The sequence below is a fragment of the Protopterus annectens genome, chromosome 8.part0 (genome assembly GCF_019279795.1).
Source record: "Protopterus annectens isolate FY-2018-M chromosome 8.part0, PAN1.0, whole genome shotgun sequence".
Classification (NCBI taxonomy): Eukaryota; Metazoa; Chordata; order Ceratodontiformes; family Protopteridae; genus Protopterus; species Protopterus annectens.
The window spans coordinates 243,753,740-243,779,230 of record NC_056741.1 but is presented as its reverse complement, the minus strand read 5'-3'; the positions used below and the strand labels follow the sequence as shown (position 1 = coordinate 243,779,230).

At 42.8% G+C, this 25,491-nt stretch overlaps 1 gene segment (V, D, J or C); it reads right to left on the bottom strand.

Annotated features, from left to right (window-relative positions):
- Window positions 1-19,472: 19,472 nt before the first annotated feature.
- Window positions 19,473-20,499, bottom strand: LOC122808210. The segment is given in 2 exon segments: window positions 19,473-19,879; window positions 20,395-20,499. Coding segments are annotated over 2 exon segments (474 nt in total).
- Window positions 20,500-25,491: the final 4,992 nt, after the last annotated feature.

Sequence of the window (25,491 nt, the reverse complement as noted above, 5' to 3'; positions counted from 1 at the left end):
AAGCAGATACAGTGGTGATAGATTACAGGGGTATGGTGTGGTTGTGCATGGTGGCTACTGGTATTCAATGTAGCTGTGCAGGTTCTGTAAAAACTGTTGACAAATGTATGAGATCCTGTGATGTGTTTCCCTTTTTATGTCTTCCAGGTACAATGTTGCATCAACAAAGGTCAACTTTCTCAGCGGCTGAGACAAATATAATAACAGAAGCCATACTATAGGACCATGCCATAATGTTTGGCTGGAGCCAGTAACATCTGCAGGAGAGGACCGACCTGTGGGATGACCTTGTCCAAAGGGCAAATGATGCTGGCCTGCACACACGTACATACGAGCAGGTCCAGCATTGTGCAAATGACCTCATACGCCATGCCTGGCAAAGGGCTGCTACAGTGGCCAGGGACTGCACAATGACAGGTGGAAGCCCAGCCATGCAGCCCCCACTGACACCCACTGAGGAGCTCCTCACCAACCCTGGGGCACCCATCCCAGTACAACATCAGGGTACAGACTCCCCACATGCTGGAGGTGGGCGGCACCCAGACAATGTATAAGGAGTGTGCAGGTAAGGCCCCAGTGGAGATTACTAGACTAGTGTAGCAGACATACTTGTATTTGTAGAGTATCTACATTTATGTGCACGTCAGATTGCAGTTGTGGATGGGGTTTTCTAATGCACAAAAGTGCACATCTATGGTGAAGGACAGCAAATTGTGTAGTATTGGGGATTGTACTGTAAATGTGCAGACATGCTGCATCCATCCTGTACCAATGTCACATGTGAGTCTGCTAATGATACTTCTCTCCCACAACTACCTAGGTCCCTCTGGTCTGCACATGGGATGGCAGCCTGAAGCTGGTGAGTATGGAATTATTCTGTTGTGGTTTGCCAATACCCCAGGCATGTGAAGGCCATGCAATGTACCATGCACACAACTGTCACTCGTAGCCATAGTGCTTTATGTGCATGTTCACTTGTGGTGGGGTTAACTGCATTGCATCACAGTGGTCACCACAGGGGCCTATCTGAAGAGAATATAACATCCCTGTAGTATTCCTCGCAACCTGTCAGTGCAAGACTTCTGGACAGAGACCAACAAAATGGGGGGACAAATGGCCTAAGGTAGGGACATGTGTGAAACATTACTGTCATACAGTAGATATAAACAGTGTACACACCCCTGTTAAGATGCCAGGTGTTTGTGATATCTATATATATATATATATATATATATATATATATATATATATATATATATATATATATATATATATATACAAACTGAAATCACAATATATCAGTCCACACCTTTTCAAACTTGTAATGTGACCTATGACATGAACAATTCACTTTTAAAACCAATCAATCTGTTGGGCACCAAATATGGAGTAGACAAACCATACAATAATCTGGATGCATATGTGTGCACACCCTTCAGATAATATTTTATTGCAGCAGCTTGTGATTTACTGACAGCATTCAGTCTGCTTGGGTACACAACTGCCATCTAGTAATGACACTCTGAGTAGCACCAAATAACAGTCTGCTGTCCAAGTAGGATATTCATGACATTCGCTCAGTTGCCTGCAACAGCAACAGCCATGGCTTGCAGGCAGCTTACAAAGCAGCAAAGGGATCTCATATTTGAATGGTATCAGTCAAGAGTAGTGTACTACAGCATTACCACAGCATTGCATACACCATGGGACACAGTGGAGACAGTTGTCAAAAGGTGGATTAAATATGGGACAACAATGCTCCTGAAAAGAACCTGACATCCCTCCAAAAATGATGACAAGACATGTCAAAACCTGGCCAGAGGTTGCCAGAAAACACACAGCAACACTGAGACAGTTGCAGGAATCTCTTGCAAGTACTGATGTTGTGTACTACATGTGAGAACACTCTGCCGTATTCTGCATACGTCTGGCCTATGGGGTAGGGTCAGAAGATGGAAGCATTTCCCCACACCATACAACATCCAGAGGTGGATACAATTTGCAATACAACACATCAAGTATCCCAAAGGCATGTATGAAAATGTGTTATGGTATAATGAGACTATGGATCGACCTCACAGCCACAATGCCAAAAGGTATGTGTAGTGCACAAGCAACACCTCTCTTAATCTGAAGACCAACATCCCCATGGTGAATCATGCTGGTGGCAGTGGCCTGCTGTGGGGATGCTGTTCCAAAGCCATACCATCATGCACCCACTTTAAAACTTTACTAAAAGTGCACCTAAAAACATGCTGGCTATGCCCTTGCAACTCCCAGTCTAATATCACCCACCCCATCCAACCACTACCTTTCTTTCCACTCCACTAACTACCTTGATTATAGCTAGCTCAGATGCTCATACGCCTAGTACTTATTATACAACAGGAACTTCTTATTGTAACATTTGTTAATGTCTGTTATGTACTTCACAGATAGATTCTAGTTGTCTACTGATGTACTATGTTCTTCATCTGTAAATATGTTGTAATTAATTGCCATGTAAATTGTTAATCACTGTGTAATCCAATGTAACTACTGTCTGTTTGTTTTAACTGTGGAGCTTTTCTCCCCTGGCCTCTGCTGAAAATGGACTTACGTCCAGTCGGACACTCCTGGTCAACAAATATAAATAAATAAATAAATAAATAAATAACTGGGCCTGTAGTCATGGCAGTGGGAATTCTGAACAGTTCCAAATAACACCCACATCTGGCCCAAATCCATCAGGTGTCTGCAAGAACACTGAGGATGGGGAGGTGTGTCAGCCTTCAACATGACAAAGACCCAAAGCATATATCCAAAGCTACCTAAGAATGGCTCCACCTGAACACACTCATGGTTATGAATTGGCCCAGCCAGAGCCTAGACCTACACCAAATAGAAAACCCCAGTGTGACCTAATGAGGGCAGTGCACATGAGCTGTCCTTACAATCTGACAGAGTTGGGTGATCTTTGCATGGAAGAGTGGCCAAATAATGCCAAGCCAAGATGTCCCATGCTGATGGACACCTTTAGAAGAAGAGTGAATGATGTAAGTCACTTACAAGGTGCTTCAACAAAGTATCATTTTAAGGGTGTGCACACTTATGCAACCAGAATATTGTACATATTACAATCATTATAGTTTACACATAACACATTTGTTTGTTTATCGATTAGATTGCACAGGTCATATGTCACATGAAAGGTGGGTAACATATTTGAATACATTATTGCGGTCTCATCTTATATATTACAAGAACATGACATGTTAGTAGGGTTGTGTACACTTATATCCACTGTAGCTTAGAAGGTTGGTGGTGTAACAGGAATTGTGTGACCATACATTTACTGCTAGTTTGGAGGTCTGACGCTCAAATATATGTCATTAATCAGTGATATCACTCCTCAGATCATCCCAGTTATGTATCATAGAAACACAGAGGATATGAGAAACAGAGAAAACATATGAGCCAGACATCTACACATCCTGAGAGGATCTGTACAGTTGTGAGGTATGTTCTTTAGTACTTGCCACTGTGCTATACAGGTGAACAGCAATGATGTGTACATGGGTGCAGTCTGTGCTGGGGAAGGGCCATCACCTACTAACACTAATCATGTATCCCAGAGCTCTATATTGTTAGTTGCGTGTAGTAAAACTGGCTGCAATGTATTGCTGAGGGCCGTGTGTCATGCATGTCACCATTTGTGTGGGCTGTGTAACAGATTTGTGCCACCTTGCCTGTAAGAGTGTGTGTGTGTGTGTGTGTGTGTGTGTGTGTGTGTGTGTGTGTGTGTGTGTGTGTGTGTGTGTGTGTGTGTGTGTGTGTGTGTGTGTGTGTGTGTGTGTGTGTGTGTGTGTGTGTGTGTGTGTGTGTGTGTGTGTGTGTGTGTACCAGCCAACCTCAAAGTGCAGGTATTAATGTGCATATGTTGCCTTCCCCTCACAGCTGGTGATGGGGTTCGGGCTCCTTCCCACTTGGAAACCAAAATCATTATCTCTGCACACTCTTACAATGATGATAGGAATATTGAGATACAGGTGGGTTGTCAGGGGCTGAATCTGTGACATTGATTGACATCCTACTCTTGTCCGCACCATCCCTGCACACAGTGACAATGCCCACATATACCCTGTCACCGGTGGCCACAGATGATGGACAGTTGGCAGGTGGTGGGATTGAACAGGCTAGTGTGGTGAATATGGCAGGTGTGAGTATAGACATTGGCCATAGCCAGAGTGCAGGCTAGGTCTCACACAGTTTGATGGACAGGGGTACTCACAGGAGGACTGCTGCTCATCAAGCAGCTGTCAAAAGTGCCACAGCAGGTGCCACCAGATGCATGTTTCAGGCTGTCATGGATGTACAGACATGTAGTTAATGCCACACCAGACAAATACTCTGGGTGGTGGATGCAACTCTTCCTGATTTACGTGGTGACATACATGACCTTGTTGAGGTTACAGGTCAAAATACTGAGGTCATGAATAGACAGTGGAGTGAGACCTTGGCAATCCTCAACCGTGGCATGTCTGTGCTAGAGCGTGTGGTGGGAGATGGGCATCGGCCACATGGATGTAAGTCAGCACCAACAACAGCTGAGAGTCTACAAGGCAGTGCACCTTCACACTCCTGTAGTGGCAGTGACATCAGCACTACTGAAAGGGGGTTGCTGTCCACATCACACTGGAGAAGCCATGGGCATGTCGTCTTGCCCGGTCCCATCAGGGGCACAGATCTAGCAGACAGCAGTCACCATCAGAAAGCAGTACTGCATCTGACCTTCAGCCTGGTGGTGCCAGTGATACCCCTGGCAGGACCAGTTCCTGTGACCGTGGCCAGAGATGGTGAACTGGATATCTTGCCATGTACTGTCCACAGCTGTCAAATGTACCCCTGTGTAAGACAGCCACATGGCATGACTGTGTGCATACATACACACACACACACATCTGTATCACAGGCAGGTCACCTCCAGACACACACAGCACCACTGCACAGCCCATCTATTGGATACCCCTCCAAACACACACACATAATGTCAACCGTATGGCCCAGCCTAGGCCTCTGACAAATCCACACCACACACTGTTGCATATGATGATACCTGTGCCAAATCCTTGTCTTCCATACCATCAATGCAGGGACATGTTAATATGGGTCTGATGCACATGGGTGAATATAGTACAGTGTAGCTATGTGATACTATATACGGTGCTGTCTGCTTGCATTTGTTATAGGTACACATACAGGTGCATGTACCTTATTAGCCAGGATGCATTATTGCTGTTAGTAGAACTGACTGAATGTAGTCTGACTTGCTGTATTCTGTTTGTGTTCCAGGTGTCTGTGTATCTGCAGGCTCTGGCCCTGCAGACATTCCCAAGAGGGAGTATGGCAGAGTGGGAATACACTGATCATGTCATAGGCAAAGTGCAGCTTTTTATGTACGTGAACCAGGTGTGTATGCATGCAACAGTGTGTGAGGGACAGTGTTGTCAGACAGTGTGACCTTGCATACATACCCCTTGTCACAGACAGGTAGCCTTCAGACATGCCAGCTCAGTGTTGTGTAGTACCACAGGCTCATACATACAGAACAGATTACTGCAGTACTGTCAGCAGGTCACTCACAAGCATACCCATTAAATTAACTGCAACAGATTCACCTGTCAATACCTGTTGGCCCTGACATTTCTTTCCCATACACTCAACCTTGATGCAGTTGATGAGGGCATGCATGATACTGTATATGACAGATTTGTGGTATGTTTTCCTGAGTCCACTGGGTGGAACAGGGAGATAAAATGGTATATCCTTTGCATACACACAGTAAGGACTGACACAGGTGATGGTGACACAGTAACATTAACACAGTTGGCAATAGCCAGATTAGCAAACCTACATTTCCACCTTGATGTACTGTACCACTACATACACATGACATGCTTCACATAGATTATATGCATGGGACATAACACACTACCTCTTATGACATGTAATGTTCTGAATCCCTTCATGGATGGTCAGATAACCCACCAGGAATAGAATGTGGAGTCGTGCATTGCTCCTACAAGTCTGGACAAGTGATAGTGTAGCAGACGTATCAGCACAATGTTTCAGTCAGGTATGATGCCTGATGCTGGCATGTGTGTTACTACACTCTCTGTGGCTGATTTGGCAACAATATCACATACATGCGCATTGTTATGGTACACAGACCACATATAGGTTGCAATCATCTGGATATTCCATAGACATCTGTACAGAGGACTGGTATGGCCTGCATAATGGTTTAACATGCTGCATGTGAGGCAGATGCCATTACCACTCTATATAAATTAATGCCATTGGGAGGTGGTAAACAGGCATGGTTGATACACAAATCAAAATGGTATCAGCCAAACAGGATATGATCTTCACCCAAAGACACACTTGCCAGTATTGAAATTAGAATCCCTACCTATCTAATTATTTCTACTATAGTTTTATACAGTTCTCAGACCACCAGAGAGCTTACATGATTTCACCTTGTCCCATGGTACTTCTAAGATGAATGACATCAGCAGGCCTAATAAAGTAGGGTGATTGGAAGTTTATAGGGTGGTACACAACTCAAAATGGTCACGGTCTCACACACACACACACACACACACACACACACACACACACACACACACACACACACACACCAGTATTGAGATTAGAACCCCTGCCTATCTAGTTAATACACTTGCCACTGTTGAGATTAGACCCCCTACCTATCTAGTTATTTGCATTACAGTGTTATGCAGTTATTGCATGCACTACAGAGCTTACAGGGCTGACAACTGGCTAAAGGTGTTGAGAACTACACAGCTGAGGTAAACTGTTACAGGTGCCAGAAATTCTGCCTTCAGTTTTTCCCTTAGATCTTGCTAGTTCTTTCTCTCCTGCACTTCAAATAGCCTAATAGCTTTGCACTCCAAATGTTTTTTTATCAATTATTCTAGCACACCTGAGAGCCACCAGCATTAGTCGTTCCTCATGGAATTAGCTCCAATACATAGTAGATATGATCACCCCTCCTGGCATGATTAAAGTGTAGTTTTCTGTGCTTTTGCCCATTAACCTGGTGCACCTGAGCATTTTGAGGCACTGTTGCAATTGCCTCATGTACACAGACAATCCTGTCCTCTAAACTCCCAACACACAGACCTGTGAGAGATACCCCTATATTACCGAATTGGATGATATGCACTCTACAGCAAAGACTGGACTAGCTGGTCAAGAGGAGAAGTGCCAACACCTGCAACACACCACATGGAACACATACCCCTCCAGAACTCCCACTATCACAGCTCTGACATACAAACAATAACCACACACCCATCTTTACAGAGGCACTCAGTAGACATTTACCCAAACAATGGAGACCACCAAGACAGACACCCACTCTACCACCACAACACAGCACAAACCACAGGGCACATATCTCACCTACACAGTGTGACCCTCAACCTCAGCCCCAAAGGCTAACTACCTTGCCTGATACAGTAATCATAGGTGACTGAATAGTGAGGCACACAGATGTCTCACTCACTAGGTTGAACATGGAGGAGGTAACAGTCAGCTGTCTATCAGGTGCCAAAATCTAATACATAACACACCCAGTAAGGACACTCCACAACAACTACGAGTATCACTCTGTCATCATGGAATATATGAAAAGAGACATGGTGGAGCTCTCAGATTATGTGGGACCAGCAGGTATGACAGTATCCCTGAGCAGTATACTACTGTCACCCAGAATGATACCGAAGTACAAACAACAAATGATTGACTTCAACAATTGGCAAGTGTCTGGTGTCACTCTCAAGGGATCCAGTATCTGCCTGCTTGGGATGACATGATTGACTGACTGTAATGGCTTGCCAGAGATGGCCTGCATCTGTCACCACTGGGTTTCCAGGTACTGGCTAAGTCTCTTGTCAACCCTATAGTGCCTTTTTAGGCGGTGTTCCAAGTGAAATTACCACTGTAAGAGCTATATATACATATATGTGCAATCTGAGGGTCATGCTGCTCAACACTAGACATCTACATCCTGAGATGCAGCCACTTGAAGCACTTCTCACAATGGAGAATGTTGACATTTGTGCTGTAACGGAGACCTGATTTACAGCAGCAGACAGCACCCCTATAGTACCAGCCTATAACTCATTCCACACCTGTCAGCCCCAAAACATGGACCACAGCTCCAAATGAGGTGGTGTCTCTATATTAATAATGGATATGCACACATCCACAGTAGTATACCAGCATAATGCATCTGGGATATTTCAGATACAGCTGACACTGGGTAATAGTGCAACCCAAGTCATAGCCTGTTATAGTTCCCCATCCATGTCCCTAGACTCTCATTTCACATTCCTCACCACCCTGGAATTTATCAAGGTCCAACCCAACACTCTCATAGTATGAGAGTTCAACTACCCCTCCATCAACTGGGAAAGATACTCAAGCACCAATACACTGGCCCAATGCTTTCTGGAATTCATCAGTTCCAATGCGCTAGACCAGCTCATTCTGTCACCCAGTAGTGCAAGCAACATCCTTGTCCTGTGTTGATTACTAAGTTACGGGACTGTTGCTTGACAAGAGTAGTCAATCACTACCTGGTTAGATCCAACATAGAGTAATCACCATGGAAATCCACATCTAACCCACACCCCCAGCAAAGGTAACTACCTTGAAAAGCTTCTGCAAATCTGACTTTGGACTCATAAAGACAGAGGTGGCTAACTTTACAGCACCCAAGCCAATGGAAAATAACTGTATGACTGCTGAATCATACACAAATGCACTGTACAAACATGTACATCAATGCATGGAACTAGCCATACCCAACAGAATCATGACACTCTCTTCCAAACATTGGAGGCCAATCTGGTGGTCCTCTGCCATTAATAACCTGTACAACAGAAGGATGAAACTGTTCCAGAAAAAGGTGGACTCCCAAGAGTGGTAAAACTCCCTTATTAGCCTCAACAACCACTTGAGATCCCTCATGAAATCATCTAAAGCCACCTATGATGGCAGAATTGCAGCAGACACAGAGAGCAATTACAAATCCTTTGTAAGTGATATCAAGAACCTCCACACCAACACCCAGAAATGCTCTGATTTACTGCACAATGCTACCTCCTATACTGAGCCAATAGATATTGCTAACATTCTTGCCAAGACATTCAGTGCCAGTTTTACCCTTCTCTCCCAACAGGGGAACAATCAGAATGCTAAGAGAATGCCAGGCACCCAGGATTACTGCTGCCCAGATTACGCCTGCATTGTCCATGGGCAAGAATACAGCTTCCATGGGACCTGGCATTATCCCTGGCTGTGTTCTACATAAACTACAAAGATACCTAGCACCACAGCTGTGTGCCCTGTTCAGTCACAGACTCACCTCAGGCTTTGTCCCTTCCAAATGTCACACTGCTACAGTCATCAATGTCCATAAAGGTGTGGCAAATACAGACCCTGGGAAGTATCAGTCCATTAGCCTGACAAGTCTGATATGTACAGCTATGGAGTGTATCATCAGGGACCTGATCGACAAATATATAGGTAATCTCCTAACTCTGTCCCCACACAGTTTGGCTTTGTGAAAGGGAGAGCATGCCTGCTCAACCTAGTTGACTACTTTGAGTTAGTCACCAGGGCTGCGTATGACAGTAAGGCACTGCATACCGCCTACATCAATCTGGCCAAGGTTCTTGATATCATTCCTCAGTCAGGAATTATGGATGAACCCACCAAACTAGGCATCAACCCCTATATCACTAGGGGGGTTGCAAACTGGCTCACAGATAGAACACACAGTGTGAAAGTAGCGAGCTCCAAGTCAGACTGGCAGCCAGTCACGAGTGGAGTCCCACATGGATCAGTCCTAGGTACTCTCCTGTTCAGCATCTAGTTCTCAGGAGTCCAGGCCAACACAAAGGAACTCTGACTGACCAGGTTCACAGACAACTGCAAGTTGGGAGTCATCATTAACTTTACATGTGATGCAGACACATCAGGTCATGCTGCTCAACACTAGACATCTACATCCCGAGATGCAGCCACTTGAAGCACTCCTCACAATGGAGAATGTTGACATTTTGCTGTAACGGAGACCTGATTTACAGCAGCAGACAGCACCCCTACAGTACCAGCCTATAACTCATTCCACATCTGTCAGCCCCAAAACATGGACCACAGCTCCAAAGGTGGTGGTGTCTATTAATAATGGATATGCACACATCCACAGTAGTAAACCAAGATAATGCATCTGAGATATTTCAGATACAACTGACACTGGCTAATAGTGCAATCCAAGTCATAGCCTGTTATAGTCCCCCATCCATGTCCCTAGACTCTCAAGCCACATTCCTCAACACCCTGGAATTTATCAAGGTCCAACCCAACACTCTCATAGTATGAGAGTTCAACTACCCCTCCATCAACTGGGAAAGATATTCAAGCACCAATACACTGGCCCAATGCTTTCTGGAATTCATCAGTTCCAATGCCCTGGACCAGTTTATTCTGTCACCCAGTAGAGCAAGTAACATCCTTGTCCTGTGTTGATCACTAGTTATGGGACTGTTGCTTGACAAGAGTAGTCAATCACTACCTGGTTAGATCCAACATAGAGTAATCACCATGGAAATCCACATCTAACCTACACCCCCAGCAAAGGTAACTATCTTGAAAAGCTTCTCCAAATCTGACTTTGGACTCATAAAAACAGAGGTGGCTAACTTCACAGCACCCATGCCAATGGAAAATACATGTATGACTGCTGAATCATACACAAATGCACTGTACAAACATGTACATCAATGCATGGAACTAGCCATACCCAACAGAACCATGACACTCTCTTCCAAACACTGGAGGCCAATCTGGTGGTCCCCTGCCATTAATAACCTGTAAAACAGAAGGAATAAACTGTTGCAGAAAAAGGTGGACTTCTAAGAGTGGTAAAACTCCCTTATTAGCCTCAACAACAACTTGAGATCCCCTCATGAAATCATCTAAAGCTGCTTATGATGGCAGAATTGCAGCGGACACTGAGAACAATTACAAATCCTTTGTTAGTGATATCAAGAACCTCGACCCCGACACCCAGAAGTGCTCTGAGTTACTGCACAATGCTACCTCCTATACTGAGCCAAGAGATATTGCTAACATTCTTGCCAAGACATTCAGTGCCAGTTTTACCTCTCTCTCCCAACAGAGGAACAATCAGAATGCTAGGAGAATGCCAGGTACCCAGGATTACTGCTGCCCAGATTACATCTGCATTGCCCATGGGCAAGAATACAGCTTCCATGGGACCTGACATTATCCCTGGCTGTGTTATCATGAACTACAAAGATACCTGGCACCACAGCTGTGTGCCCTGTTCAGTCACAGATTCACCTCAGACTTTGTCCCTCCCAAATGTCACACTGCTACAGTCATCAATGTCCATAAAGGTGTGGCAAATACAGACTCTGGGAATTATCAGTCCATTAGCCTGACAAGTCTGATATGTACAGCTATGGAGTGCATCAGGGACCTGATCGACAAACATATAAGTAATCTCCTAACTCTGGACCTCACACAGTTTGGCTTTGTGAAAGGGAGAGCATGCCTGCTCACCCTGGTTGACTACTTTGGGTTAGTCACCAGGGCTGTGTATGGCAGTAAGGCACTACATACAACCTACATCAATCTGGCCAAGGCTGTTGATATCATTCCTCAGTCAGGAATTATGCATGACCCCACCAAACTAGGCATCAACCCCTATATCACTAGGGGGGTTGCAAACTGACTCACAGACAGAACACACAGTGTGAAAGTAGGGAGCTCCAAGTCAGACTGGCAGCCAGTCACGAGTGGAATCCCACATGGATCAGTCCTGGGTACTCTCCTATTCAGCATCTACTTCTCAGGAGTCCAGGCCAACACAAAATAACTCTGGCTGACCAGGTTCACAGACAACTGCAAGCTGGGAGCCATTATTAACTTCACATGTGATGCAGACATCCTACAGAAAGGCCTCACTAAGACCACTGACTCATGTGGAAACCATGGCCTGAAGCTCAACACCACAAAATGCATCATCGACCCCTTTGATAAAATCTCAGTTCCCACTAAGTACCACATCGATGGGAGCCCACTGAACATTGTAGGTGTTATTAGAGATTTGGGGACACAGGTTGACAGCAACCTTTTTTTTTAACCACCACATTGTCACTGTGGTCAGGAAATCCTTCTATGTGGCACATCGTATTACCAAGGGTTTTGCATCCAGGAAGAAAGAGGTCATCGTCTCTGTGTACTCTTCCCTCAATAGACCAATCCTCAAATATAATGTCCCATTTGGCATGTACCTCACTAGACACCTGCAACAGCTGGAGAGGTCAAGGAAGTACCTCACAATGAGGATCATGGGCATTAAACACATGTCCTACACAGACAGACTCAAAAGACTCCAGCTATTCTCTATCTCATATCACCTACTTAGAGGCGATCTCTCCTTGACTTGCAAAGCCATGTCTGATGCAGCTCTTTCACAAATGCTACATCTAAAGACATCCCAATCTCTCTACACCACACACTACAGGGAACTCAACCTCATTACCACAATCAACATAACATGCTGGAGGGACAGGTTCCTCACCCAGAGACTGCACATGCCCTGGAATAGACTTCCCATACATGTCAAGCAAATCACATAGATGACCCTGTTGCAGAGAGATCTTGATGAGTGGAGGGGTAATCGAAAGTTTACCCCAGGGATCACTTCAATGACTCTACTTGATGGGGGCACTGGGAACTAATGTCAGGTGGCACAATGGCAGGGCACTTCTATAGGACTAGGCTTGTAATGGTTCCAGGGCCATTGGCCTAGTACACACCTATGAACCTATAAGGGAGTGACATCATCATGACTGATAAAGTAGGCCAGTGGGTGGGTAACCTATCAAAATACCTCTGCCTATACATATTTACCAGATCTGAGAGTAGAACCCCTGCCTATTTAGTTATCTGTATTACAGTGTTACACAGTTATCACACATGCTACAGAGCTTAACAGACTGACATCTGGCCAAAGGTGCTAATAAGGGGAATGCCATCAGTAGGACTGATAAAGTAGGGCAGTGAGTGGGAAACTTATCAAAATACTTCTTCTTGCAAACATACACACACAATCATTTGCCAGACCTAAGATTAGAACTCCTGTCTAGCTAGTGATTTGTACTGTAGTGTTATGCAGCTATCACACACACTACAGAGCTTACTGAGATGATACCTGGCCAGAGGTGCTGATAAGGGGAATGACATCAGCAAGGGTGATAAAGTAGAGAGACTTATCAAAATACTTCTTCTTACAAACATACATACACACATACACACACACACACACACACACACACACACACACACACACACACACACACACACACACACACACACACACACACACACACACACTCATTTGCCAGATCTGAGGTGAGAACCCCTGCCTAGTTCTACTATAGAGTTATGCAGTTATCACACATGCTATGGAGCTTACTGGGCTGACAACTGGCCAAAGGTGCCAATAACGGGAATGACATCAGCGGGACTGATAAAGTGGGACACTTTGATGTGTTGTGGGTGGTAATGGCCTAACACTGTTTCACCTACACACAAACAAACACACACACTCACTCTCATATACACAACTGTCACTCTCTCTCTCACACACACACACACACACACACACACACACACACACACACACACACACACACACACACACACACACACACAGTTGCCAGTATAGAGATTAGAACCCCTACCTATCTAGTTATTTGTACTATACTATTACGCAGTTATTGCATGTGCTGCAGAGCTTATAGAGGTGATTGGTGTCCAATGGTACTTCTAAGGTGAATGAAAGCAGCAGATCATGTGAAGTAGGGCAATGTGAAGTGTACTGAGTGGGAAGAGTCTCCTAATACTTGGATCTATGAAGACACGCGCACACAGGCAGGTGATGTGATATTATAAACTTAACCTCAGTACTGTTACACAGTTGGGCTCACCTTTTATGTTGGCACATGGAACTGTTTACAAATGGTATGCCACTGTCCTCAGCAGGACATCACCGTATGCCATTCTGGGTATATGTGTGTGTGACTCACTCTGTGTCCCACTGTGTCTCTCTCTGTATTACCGTCTTTTTCTCAGTTCCCCACATCTATGTGTGTGTATGCTTGACATATGTTATCTGTTGCCCATATATATGTGTGTGTGTATCTCACACAACAGATAAAGTTATATCACATATGAGTCACCTACAGCTAGCTGAGGGTAATCCTGTCTGATGTGTTGTGTGGGGACAGTTGAGGTGTACATAGCTGTCTGTATGCATGGACATCTATATACAATACAGTCATATATTCTGATGTGGGTTCCAACATGTCCTGTGATTCTCAGTCTGTATGCACGGACATATATACACAATACAGTCATATATTCTGATGTGAGTTCCAACATGTCCTGTGACTCTAAGTGTGGGAGCATGCCCAGTGTGACCTTCTGTAGTTAGAGTGGGACTCCATTCTAGAGGTAGGTGTACTCCACTCCAGGATTTTGTGTGCTACAGCCATACCTCTCAGGAGTCCACACAGGACTTTCCTCAGGGTACTTGTTTTGTTCAGCAGACATTTTCTGACATATCTGTAGTCTGAAACTGCAATGCATTGTGTCATTACCTAATGCCAGACATCCTCAGATCATCACAGTGCTTTACCAAAGGAATACTAGTTGTATAATGCATAGACCAATATTATGAGGGCAGCTATGTAAATTCTCACCCAACAAGGCCATTTGTGAGGTGTGGCTACAACCAGTGTAGTAATGACGCAGAGCTGTGTAAACAGTCCAGCAACCTGGTGATATACTGGCTGGGGATCTCCTGCTTGTATGGTATCTTTCTAACCTGACATGTCATATCCTTGTGTGTGCATACCTCTGACCTGTACATTTTATGGCAGGATGTCCAGATGTTTGCCTAGATGTTTTATCCTTTCTATGTAAACTTGTGTTTTTATGGCAAGTTAGTTACATATAACTGAAGTGTGATGTTACAAAATAATACAGATATTACTGTTTCAGAATACATATCCTTCAGATCATTCCCGCTACTGCTAACCCATCACCCTACCAACTTTCTCAGTATGTAAGGGTGATATTTACAGCACATGCCTATCATTGTGCCTTTGCTCCACTTTTATTTCTGCTCTTGTTAAGACATCTTGCTGTCAGAGGTTGGGAGTTATGGGTGTGGGTACAGAGTGCATTCAACTGTGCAGGCATGTCCATTATTTGTAAAAGCAAACATAAGAAAAAGGATTATTGAGAATGACCACTGGCAACAGTACCACAAAGCACTTATATTCACAAAAGCCTTGGCACCTCTGCTACACATCCTTCAAGATGTCACTAATATGTGTAGCATATTCCACATAGCACTGTGCCTTCCAGGTATGTCAGTGGCAGAGCATTGGGTGTCACTGACATGCATAACAGTTGGTACTGCAGTTATCTGCATGTGGCCCTGTCAAAGGCAGCACTGTACTTAGGGCAGTACAACACGACTGCCAGGAGAATGTGCTGGCCAGATCCAGACAGTATTAACCACACATGCACATAGCTCATTGGCCTCTGCATATTGTGGACAGGCAACATGTTTTCGTGTGTATTGGTATAGCCCTGCCAATGTGTGCTGTGCTGCTATTTCCATGCAAAACTATATGTTACTGCATTTGTGTGGGTATATGGGAGGGCACGCCTGTCAACTGTACACATTTGCACAGACTGTGCTGGCATTTGCTTTACATTTTGGTTCCATTTACCATACTATTGTGCCCTGTCTTGGGGACTGGAGACATATCAGTTAAGAGCCCAGGTCAGATTATACTGGCATACATTTGAGTTTCAAATTTCTTACCCTTCATAGCCTTACTGCAACTGTGAGTCCTGCTGTGCTATCACTGTGTGAGTCTGTAGGGGGTTTAGTCAACATTGTGGCCATTTGTGTGCCTTTAACAGACATTTCTCTGTTGCTTTCTACAGCTGACTTGCTGTGTGGGTGTTAGGGGTGATTACTGAACCCCCACCCTGACATCCATACCTGTGACCTATGACCCCCACAGTTAGTTGTCCCCACACATATATTGCAGTGGGATTTGCCACCTTGGGTACTACTGCATAATGTGTGGAGGCCAGTTTTGGCCAGACATCTCCTGGTGTCCCACATAGCTGTCAGTTGCGTGCTGCTATCCCAGTAGGCCACCCTATTCCCTTGCATGCATGCAGCATTACCATAGCTATGCTAGCAGAACATACTATTCCATTCATTTATTGCTAAAAAGACTGACTTACCTTGTGCTTGCAGCAGTTGTGAGGACGGTGCTTGAAGGCCGTCTATGTTGGATGCACACAGTACACTCCCTATACATGCTATATTGCAGGTAATGTGATGTGTGTGTCATCCATTTTACTGTGTGTGCAAGTCAAACAAATGTGTCAGTCCTTGGAGTCCCTACAGTGTCAGTGTGTGTGCTATGCCTTGCCTCTTTGCCAAGACGTGAGCATACTAGGCATGCCTCTGTCTGCCTACAGGAACAGGCTCAGGGGCCTCCTCCTGTGAGTCTCTCTGTGCCTGTGGTGACCTTGGCAATGGTGCTGGGCTGTGTGGCCCTTCCACTTGCTGTTCCTGCTGCAGCTGTTTCCACAGGATCATATTGTGTAGCATGGCACATACTATGACTGTGTGCACATGTGGCTGGAGATTACTGCAAGGCTCCACCAGATATGTCAAGCCAGTGGAACCGTGACTTGAGCATCCCAAACACACACGCTATAATGATCCTGGTTTGTGCATGTGCCTCATTATGGTGTTCTTGTGTGGGTGTGTGTGCATTTCTGATGGGCATCATCATCCACAGCTCCAGTGCATAGCCACCAGATGACCATATGGGATGCCCCCACTGGAAAATGCCTGGTACAGCTGTGACAAATGCCACATGTAGGAGTTGTGATAGCTTCCAGGGCTGCCAGCACACACATTCATGATAATTTCCTGGGCATTGCACATGACCTGGCAGTTGATGTAGGGGAAGCCCTTGCAGTTTATGTAGACCCTACCCTGTTCACTGGGTGGTGCTTTGATATGGATGTGCATGCAGTCTATGGCAGCCAGTACCTCCAGGTATTCTGCTACATGGTGTAAGAGATGCATATTGCCGGTCCTCTCCTCATGGGTGTTGGGGAAGTAAATGTGCTCACCAGCATGTGGTAGTATGGCATCTAGGAACTGGTGAAGTACCCTGGATGCAGATGCCTATGAGACCCCCATGATGACCCAGTAGGTCTTTGGAAAGTACCTGTAGCTAGAATTCTTAAGGCTACACATACCTTGGTATCCACTGGGATGGGTTCACTTCTGTTGGTTCTAGCTCTGAGTTGAAGCCGGCACAGCTCAATGATTTGCTGAAGTATGTCTCTGTCCACCCTGTAGTGCTCTACTATCTCCAGATCATGTTGCCCCTGGTATGTTACCCTGGGTCTGAACACTCTTCTCCTCCTCCTCCTTGGTCTGTGGTGGTTGTCAGCATTATCCTCCTCTCCGCCATCAGCCTCTAGCACATATTGATGGATCAAAGCAATGCCAGCCCCTAACATTTTTCCAGTTAAAATTCCCTTGCATGTATACACTTCCTCTAATGGAATGTAGTTACGCTGGTGTGTAGGCTGTCATCATCAGAAGTAGAAGGTAGGACAAGAAAAGTATAAAAGGTGCAGGGTAGGAGGCCACACCAGTGGCATAGAGGTATAAAGCCCTAACTATAGCCCAGCCAACCTGGGTTTGATTAGTGACTCCAGAGACTAAAGGAGTGGCAGGAAAGGGATGAGCTTTCCATCCTGGGTGGGAGGCCACTCATTGATACTCTCCCTAATGGGAGGCATGGCCCAAAGGGGGGAAGTTGCCCTCAGACATAATCACGAGCATGGGGGTGGTGAAAGGGAGTGAGTAGGTTATACATAAAAAAATCCACCCTGGAGGGAAATACAGATGAGTCACACCATCAGGACACCTTCTGGATCCATGAACAGCCACAACAAAAACAGAGATAGTCCAGAGGTGTTGGAAAGTAGCTGTTAGACCCACAGTGGACATTGGGTACCAGAGGCTGTGCCAGTAAAGATGAGGTCCAAGGGACCAGAAAAAAGGTGCAAGGCAGGAGAGAATGATATGTTAAGGTTACCAGCTGTCTCTCTTTGCGAGAGAGACAGTCCCTCTTTGGGCAGCTGTGTCCTGTGAAAAAAATTTAAAAAAGTCAAATGTTCTGAGATTTTAGGGCAAAATATTTCCTGTTTTCTTTAATAGCTGCAAACAATGGTTATTTTGTATTTGAAAGACCTAAATGTTACATGAAATAGCATGATCAACTCAAATGCTACAAGAATAAGCTTTTATTTGGACAAAAAGTTAAAATTGTGTACTTTGCACTGACCATGGGTATGTTTTCTCCTGCAAAAATCTCACATTTCTATAACAAATGTCCCATTTACAAAGGTGGCAGTGGCACTCCTATGAGAAGTATATCAGCTACCCTGAAAAGTGATTGCCCAGAAAGGAGATATGTGTCGACTCAGCTTTGAATGGAGGATTGTTAGGCAGCCCAAGTAGTGAATTATAGTAACGAAAGACAAAATCAAAAAATAACAGCATGAAACTGATGAGAAATATTACGAGGAGTGAGGATGAGGAAGGGTTCGATATTGTATACTGTTTGAGTTTATAGATTGATTAGGTCTGGCTTGCCGGTTTTGTTCTATGCACGTTTCTGAAACTGTTTTTTTTCAGGGCGTACTATTTTCTTTCCGTATACTAAAAAGTCCCAGAGATATACTACTAGACGAATTGTTAAGCTTAAATATATGTGTGTTTGCGTGTGTGTGTGTGTGTGTGTCTGCGCGCGTGCGAGAGAGAGCACGGTGTGTACGTGCTGACATCCCATCCATGACTGTTGCTACTGCTTCAGGGAAGGCACAGGCTTCACCCACCATGAACAGGATAAAGTGGGTATCAGACTGTAGCATTTCATCCCATATTCATGTTGTTTTAGTTATCTAAGCGATGGAAGAGCAACAAATGATACGAGGTATTTTCATGTAATGCCATTTTTGGGAACAAGGAACATGACTCGAGGAGTAATGCCTTATCCACCAAGGCATTTTTACTTGCATAGTGATCAGATGCAAGTCATTGCAAACTAGAGAAACATGGTTTTGTAAGGTAAATATTTTATTAAAAATGTTAACATTTATTTAACATACCACACAACTAGTAACATAATAATACATCCACAAGAAGCCAGCAACGGTTGCAATTTAAGATTACTTAAAACCTACATGAAGCTTAATTGTAAATACAATACGAATTGCACCCCCAGTGACTTGTCTGCTTGAGTCACATTTTTAGTGAAGGACCACACCAGATTCTGACGCTGTGTGCTAGCTGCACAGAAGTACATTCCGGTGTCAGCGGCAGTCAGTCTTTCAATCCTCAGAGAGATGTGGTTAGCATCTGCTCGGGTGGCTATGTACCTGTCCGGGACTCCTTGTTGCCTCTCCGGATCTCCCCCATAAACAGACAAGACCAACAAGTCTAGTTTACTGGGAAACTGTTGGCGGTACCAGTACATGTAGCTATCCGATCTGGTCTGGGAACACTGGATAGTAACTGACTCATTGATAAATGCAGTTACCAACGCCGGATGTTGGGTCACTTTCTGAATGTTTTCTTCTGCGGTTTCTGAAAAAATGAATATATTAATTAATCATTCTACATTTTATAATACAGCGTATAGGTTGATAAACGTTCGGTGTTGTCTTAGAGAGGGCACGCACATGAAAACAATGTAACACAACAAAACAATTAAAACACATTTGTATAACGTTAATCCTTTATGAACCAAATTTTGCACAAATGTTTATTAAAAAGGATATAAGTGCTTCGTTAGTAAAGTACCCGCTTCTTACAAATGATTCCAACATAAAATAAGGTGCGACAACCAGGCTTAATTTAAAATGACATTTTCTATGATTCAGTGGAATCGAACATTAAGAGCCTTCTAACAGCTATTTCAAGCATTGCAAAGTTACATGGAAGAGAAATAAAAGGGCTGGTCATCTTATAATATAAAATGCAAATCCCAAAATTACAGGTTACAATGGCACTACTAATTCCCAGAATATATACGAAGCTGGCTAGCTCCAAAGTTGGAAATAATGCCATTGTGGTAGGCAATATATTGAGAAGGTAGCTACCTCTGAAAAGTAACAGAAAAATAAAAACAAGGTTTGTCTGATAAGACGAGGAGCAGGTGAAATCCATGAGAAACCCAGAGAAGCAGCAATTAAGTGGTAGCCACCAATTTGTTGGCAGTGGCCTTATATAACACACGGCTTCCTGACAAAAGCAGTATCGTCTGTAGTGCAGGAAGTGAGACTGGTTTGCACGTTTGATAAAACATTTTCACACAGATCTGTCAGTTTTAGTTTCTATATAAAAGAAGAGACAGCTCTGCAGTCTTAGTAAAACAGCTTTTCCTTTATAGTATGGAAACGCATGCCTTCCTATATTTGCAATACCCACGAGTCCATGACCACATGCAGTCATTTTGAACAAGTATCTCTCCTTCACGTCCAATATCTATGGACATATCCAGTCGTTTCAAGCAGACAAAATAAGCTTGTTTTGTGTATTTACATGTGGATGGCAATGGTGTCGTTAAAGGTATCCACAACATGCTTCTCAACTGTATGTGATTACATATTGCTTAACAGCCTAGATTTTCCAAGAACGTCCAGATTTTTTGCCTCTTACTTTTGGGCGGTCCCTCAACAAATTTATGATTTTCTAGTAAATCAAAAATGCTTAAGGTCACAAAATCATGACATATATTTGCGTTTCAGACTTCATAACCTTGTGAAAACGCATGGTAATGTTAAACCCTTTAGTATATTAGCTTTCTAAGGTATGTCTCATTATGAGCAATATTCCTCAATATAAATTAAAAAAATGTTCATGTCCCACGTTGTTTCACATTGAAGAGGTCTGTTACACATTCTTTATTAGGAGTTTTTGTAATCAATATCCATGGTAAATAGTACCGTAGCATTAATTCACCAGAAGAACACACACACACGCACGCACGCACGCACACACACACACACACACACACACACACACACACACACACACACGGATATACATAAAATAGCTCATTTTAACCATAGGTTCTTAGTGTTCCACATGTTGCTCATTTGACCCCCCCCCCCCATTATGACAGGTAGGTCTCCACATTTTAGAGATGGAACGTTAACAGCTATCGTCTGCAACTTTTTTCTGCATGACATTTACGGGCGATGTACCCAAAACACCTTTTTAATAAACAACAGCAATTACGGAGTTTCATAATGACAATGAAGAAAAATCCTTCATTTGCATCGATTATGGCTAGAGGTTGTCCCGTAAAATCTAGCTTGTGTAAACAAATCCCTCTTTGGGCATAAGAAAAGGTGGGCTACCCAAGAGGGAATGAAATATTATACGGAAATGTAATTCAAATCTGTAATTGTTAGGGTTACATAAACATTTTAATATTATATAAAAGTCACTGAAACAACTCAGATGTTACAAGTGTGAGCTTTAATTTTGGTAAAAAGGTGAAACCTAGTCCTTTGCATCAGTTGTGAGTATCTGTTGTCCTGAAAAATCTTGTTTTCATAAAATATCCCAGTTTGGGCATTTGAACAAGTGGCAACCTACAAACAATTTTGCAACAGAAAAAATACTAAAACAAAAATAAAAAAATTGAATCTGCATTGCATTGTACAAAATCATAATTTTTTGTTTATTTAGCCAGACAGTTACAAAAGTGAACCAGCACAAATAACATTATAACAATGAAGCAGAACATTTTTGGTGGCAGCCAAATACAGACCATAATTTTTTTGGTTTAGTTTTTGAAGAGCACATATTAGTCAGTATATGATTACATGTGTATAACACACACAGATATGGTCACATCCATTTGCAGTTTTTATACCATAACATTTTTTTTCATTTTAGTTATATACTAGCTTTAGTCTTTCGGCTTTTCCCAGTTAGGGGTCGCCACAGTGTATTTATTTTATTTATTTATTTTATTTTACATTTGTTAACTGGGAGAGTCCGACTGGATACATGTCCATTTTCAGCGGAGGTCCGGGAAGAAAAGCTCCACGTATCAGCAAATAAGAATACACTATGTTGATATAATACAGTATGTTCACTTAAGTATTTTACACAAGAATAGGAGACATTTTAGAATATTTCTACTCATTGCTCAAGACATGTAAAGAAAAAAAATATTCAAAAAAAAGAATTTTATTAATTTTACTTTCACAATATCATGTATGCCACCTCCAAAAAATAAAAAGGCAGACAAATACTTCAGTTCCACAACAGGCACATTAGACGTATAACAGAATTACGCCTTAATATGTTGAAAGCATTCTCTAGTTCATGCCCTCACTGTAACCTAACGATGTGCCTGAATTAAATCATGTTTCGTGCTTTAATTTAAATGGCAAGGCATTTTGTGTTGTGTTACAGAACTTTTCCATGCCCTGAATTTGTGCCCCAAGTTGCTGGTATTCGACATCTTTTCATGGGTTTTTTTGTAAATTCTTATGGCATGTGGCACCCACTATGACTGGCTGAAACTCAACATGCCAAGGATTGGAACCCCATAACTGCATTTGCTGGAAAAAAATGACTGACGAAATACTGTTTTAAATTTATTTATTTTTTTGCAGGCAACAACCCCCCCCCCCCACCGCACCACCTAATATGAGGCAATACCCTCCAAACTTGTATATACCAACTTCATGGTCACATCAACTTGAAGAAGGGAGATATTCCCTCCAAAAGGACATCACCACTGGCTGAATAGGGTTACCACCTGTCCCACTTTGCGAGGGACAGTCCCTCTTTGGGCAGTTGTGTCCTGCAAAAAAATTTAAAAAATGGCAAATGTCCTGAGATTTTAGGACAAAAATATTTCCTATATTTTCTTTAATAGTTGCATAAAACAGTTATTTTGTACCTAAAACACATAAATATTATAATAAACAGAATAAGCAACTCAAATGCTACAAGAATAAGTTTTTATTCTAGCAAAAAAGTGAATTTCTGTCCTTTGTACTGGCCGTGGGTTTATTTTGCCCTGCAAAATCTGAAGTTTCTACAAAAAATATCCCACTTTGGGCATTTGAAAAAGTGGCAACCCTATGGCAGAATTTGATAGCAGTTATTTCCTATGGAGGAACTCTGATTGCTGGTGGATTGAATGAGCTTCAGTTAACTGAAGCTTGAGAGTTCAGTCTTCATCCACCCATAGGTTACCGTGACTTGCGTGATAAGTAAATGTTAAAACCGATTTATGAATAACAAGAACACTTCTGCACGATAACAGCAGCTGTCCTTCTATAACACTGTTACAGTATTCTTCACCATTAGGATCTCCTGGCAAGGATAGCCCAATGTCCAGTCAGTATACAAAAGTTTTAGATCTTCTATGCACTATACATTATACATATTCTCCCCCTTCAGGATGTAGAGCATAAAGGTGACATACACATGCAGTTACCCAGAATTGCTTTGCCACCAGTTACAATTGATGCTGATAGCATTTTTTTTAAATAGATGTTGAATGATTATATACTGTACATCCACATAATTATTGTACTGGAAGAGTGATTATACAGGTGGTTTACACGGTGAGCTGCAATGACTGTGAAGCATTTTGTATGGGGAAAACTCTCAACAGACTTAAAAGAAGGATTTTGGTCATCTTTTTGAAATTAGACCTAAGTGCAAGAATAATGCACTGGCTTGGCACCTGCAGCTTCATGAAAGACACACTGGCTTTAAATGCCAAGTTATTGATCATGTGGACCTTTTGGAAGTTGAAAGAGACATCCCTAATCTTTTACAAAAATGGGAACTACTGTGGCAGCTGAAACTGAACTCTTTTAGAAAACCAGGGCTTAATTATTATTGCTCCATTAAAAGCATACTAGAACTCAGAAAACTGCCCTACTGTTTAAAAGACTATTAAAGTCTGATGTGGGACTTATTAATGCTGATATTACATGCCAATATTGTTAAAAACAAATATCAAACATTGTAAGTATTTTGCAATGAAAATAATTGACATTGGTGCTGTTTTCTGATACTCTTGAGTGCACCTTTACTCATTCAAAGTGCTTTCTTAGTTAGATACCACACTTCACCAGATCCCCAGAGCCTTAATCTTTATTGTTATTTTTAACATTTTCACTGTATTTCCACCTTGGCAATTATAGCTATGGTGTTCAGCCTACTTAGGTGTCCACATGTAGATTTATACACATGTTCATTCATGTTATAATATGTGCGTATTAATATTTATTCTGATGGATGTATAGTGGTAGATCTTTTTGTTAATTAGTCATTTTGTTAATGAGTTAGTTTCTTAATTAATAAAGTTTGAATTAGTGGGTTACCCTATATAAAGTGTCAATAAGCTGTTCTTACATTATATATTTTAATTTGTCTCTAGCTTTTTAGTTTCAGTTCTAAGGCAGCACAGTCTCAGTTTACACTATAGTGTTAAGGGGCAAGGGGGACTTGGTTAAAGGAATGAATTTAATGCTTTTATTGCTCTTAACAGAACCACCCTCTGTAACTACTCCCTTGCTCCGAACCTGATTATATATAAATAATAAATGTTTTTGATGCTTTTCATTATACTCAGCTAGGATCGCTTGTTTGTGTGTTTAAATAAAGGATATTCCATTTTTATTTCAACTGTGGACTACCTACTATGTTCTATTTTACTATTTTGATGTACGTATTTTACGGTTCAATTTTTTATTAGTGAACTAGGTGCATAACATAATTCTAGTAGTGAACTTTATACTCTCCACATTGCGATGTTTCTTCTTGGTTTGCTTTTGACCCAGTATAGGTTGCATACTGGGTTTTCTGAGACTTCAAGGGATACCACAGATTTTTCTTTTTGTGTTACCACACTCACTTGCACCGCTTCTGTATCCTGCTGATGCCATCCATCGCGGGTGTTGAGTACAGTGCAGGAGTACATTACAAGGCATTTTGCCTTCCTTCGGTACACTTACCTTAAAAAACAGTCATATTCTGTGAAGTCCCATTGTTATAGCTGCTCTTTTTAGGGCATTCCCTCAGAAAATGGCACCAATTATCTGCAGCATGATAGTGCAGGCATCCTAACATTTAGATTATGCTGGGTAAAACATTTAGAGTACCTGTCTTTAAACCAGTGTTGCAATGCAATGCACTATACACAGTGCCAGAGC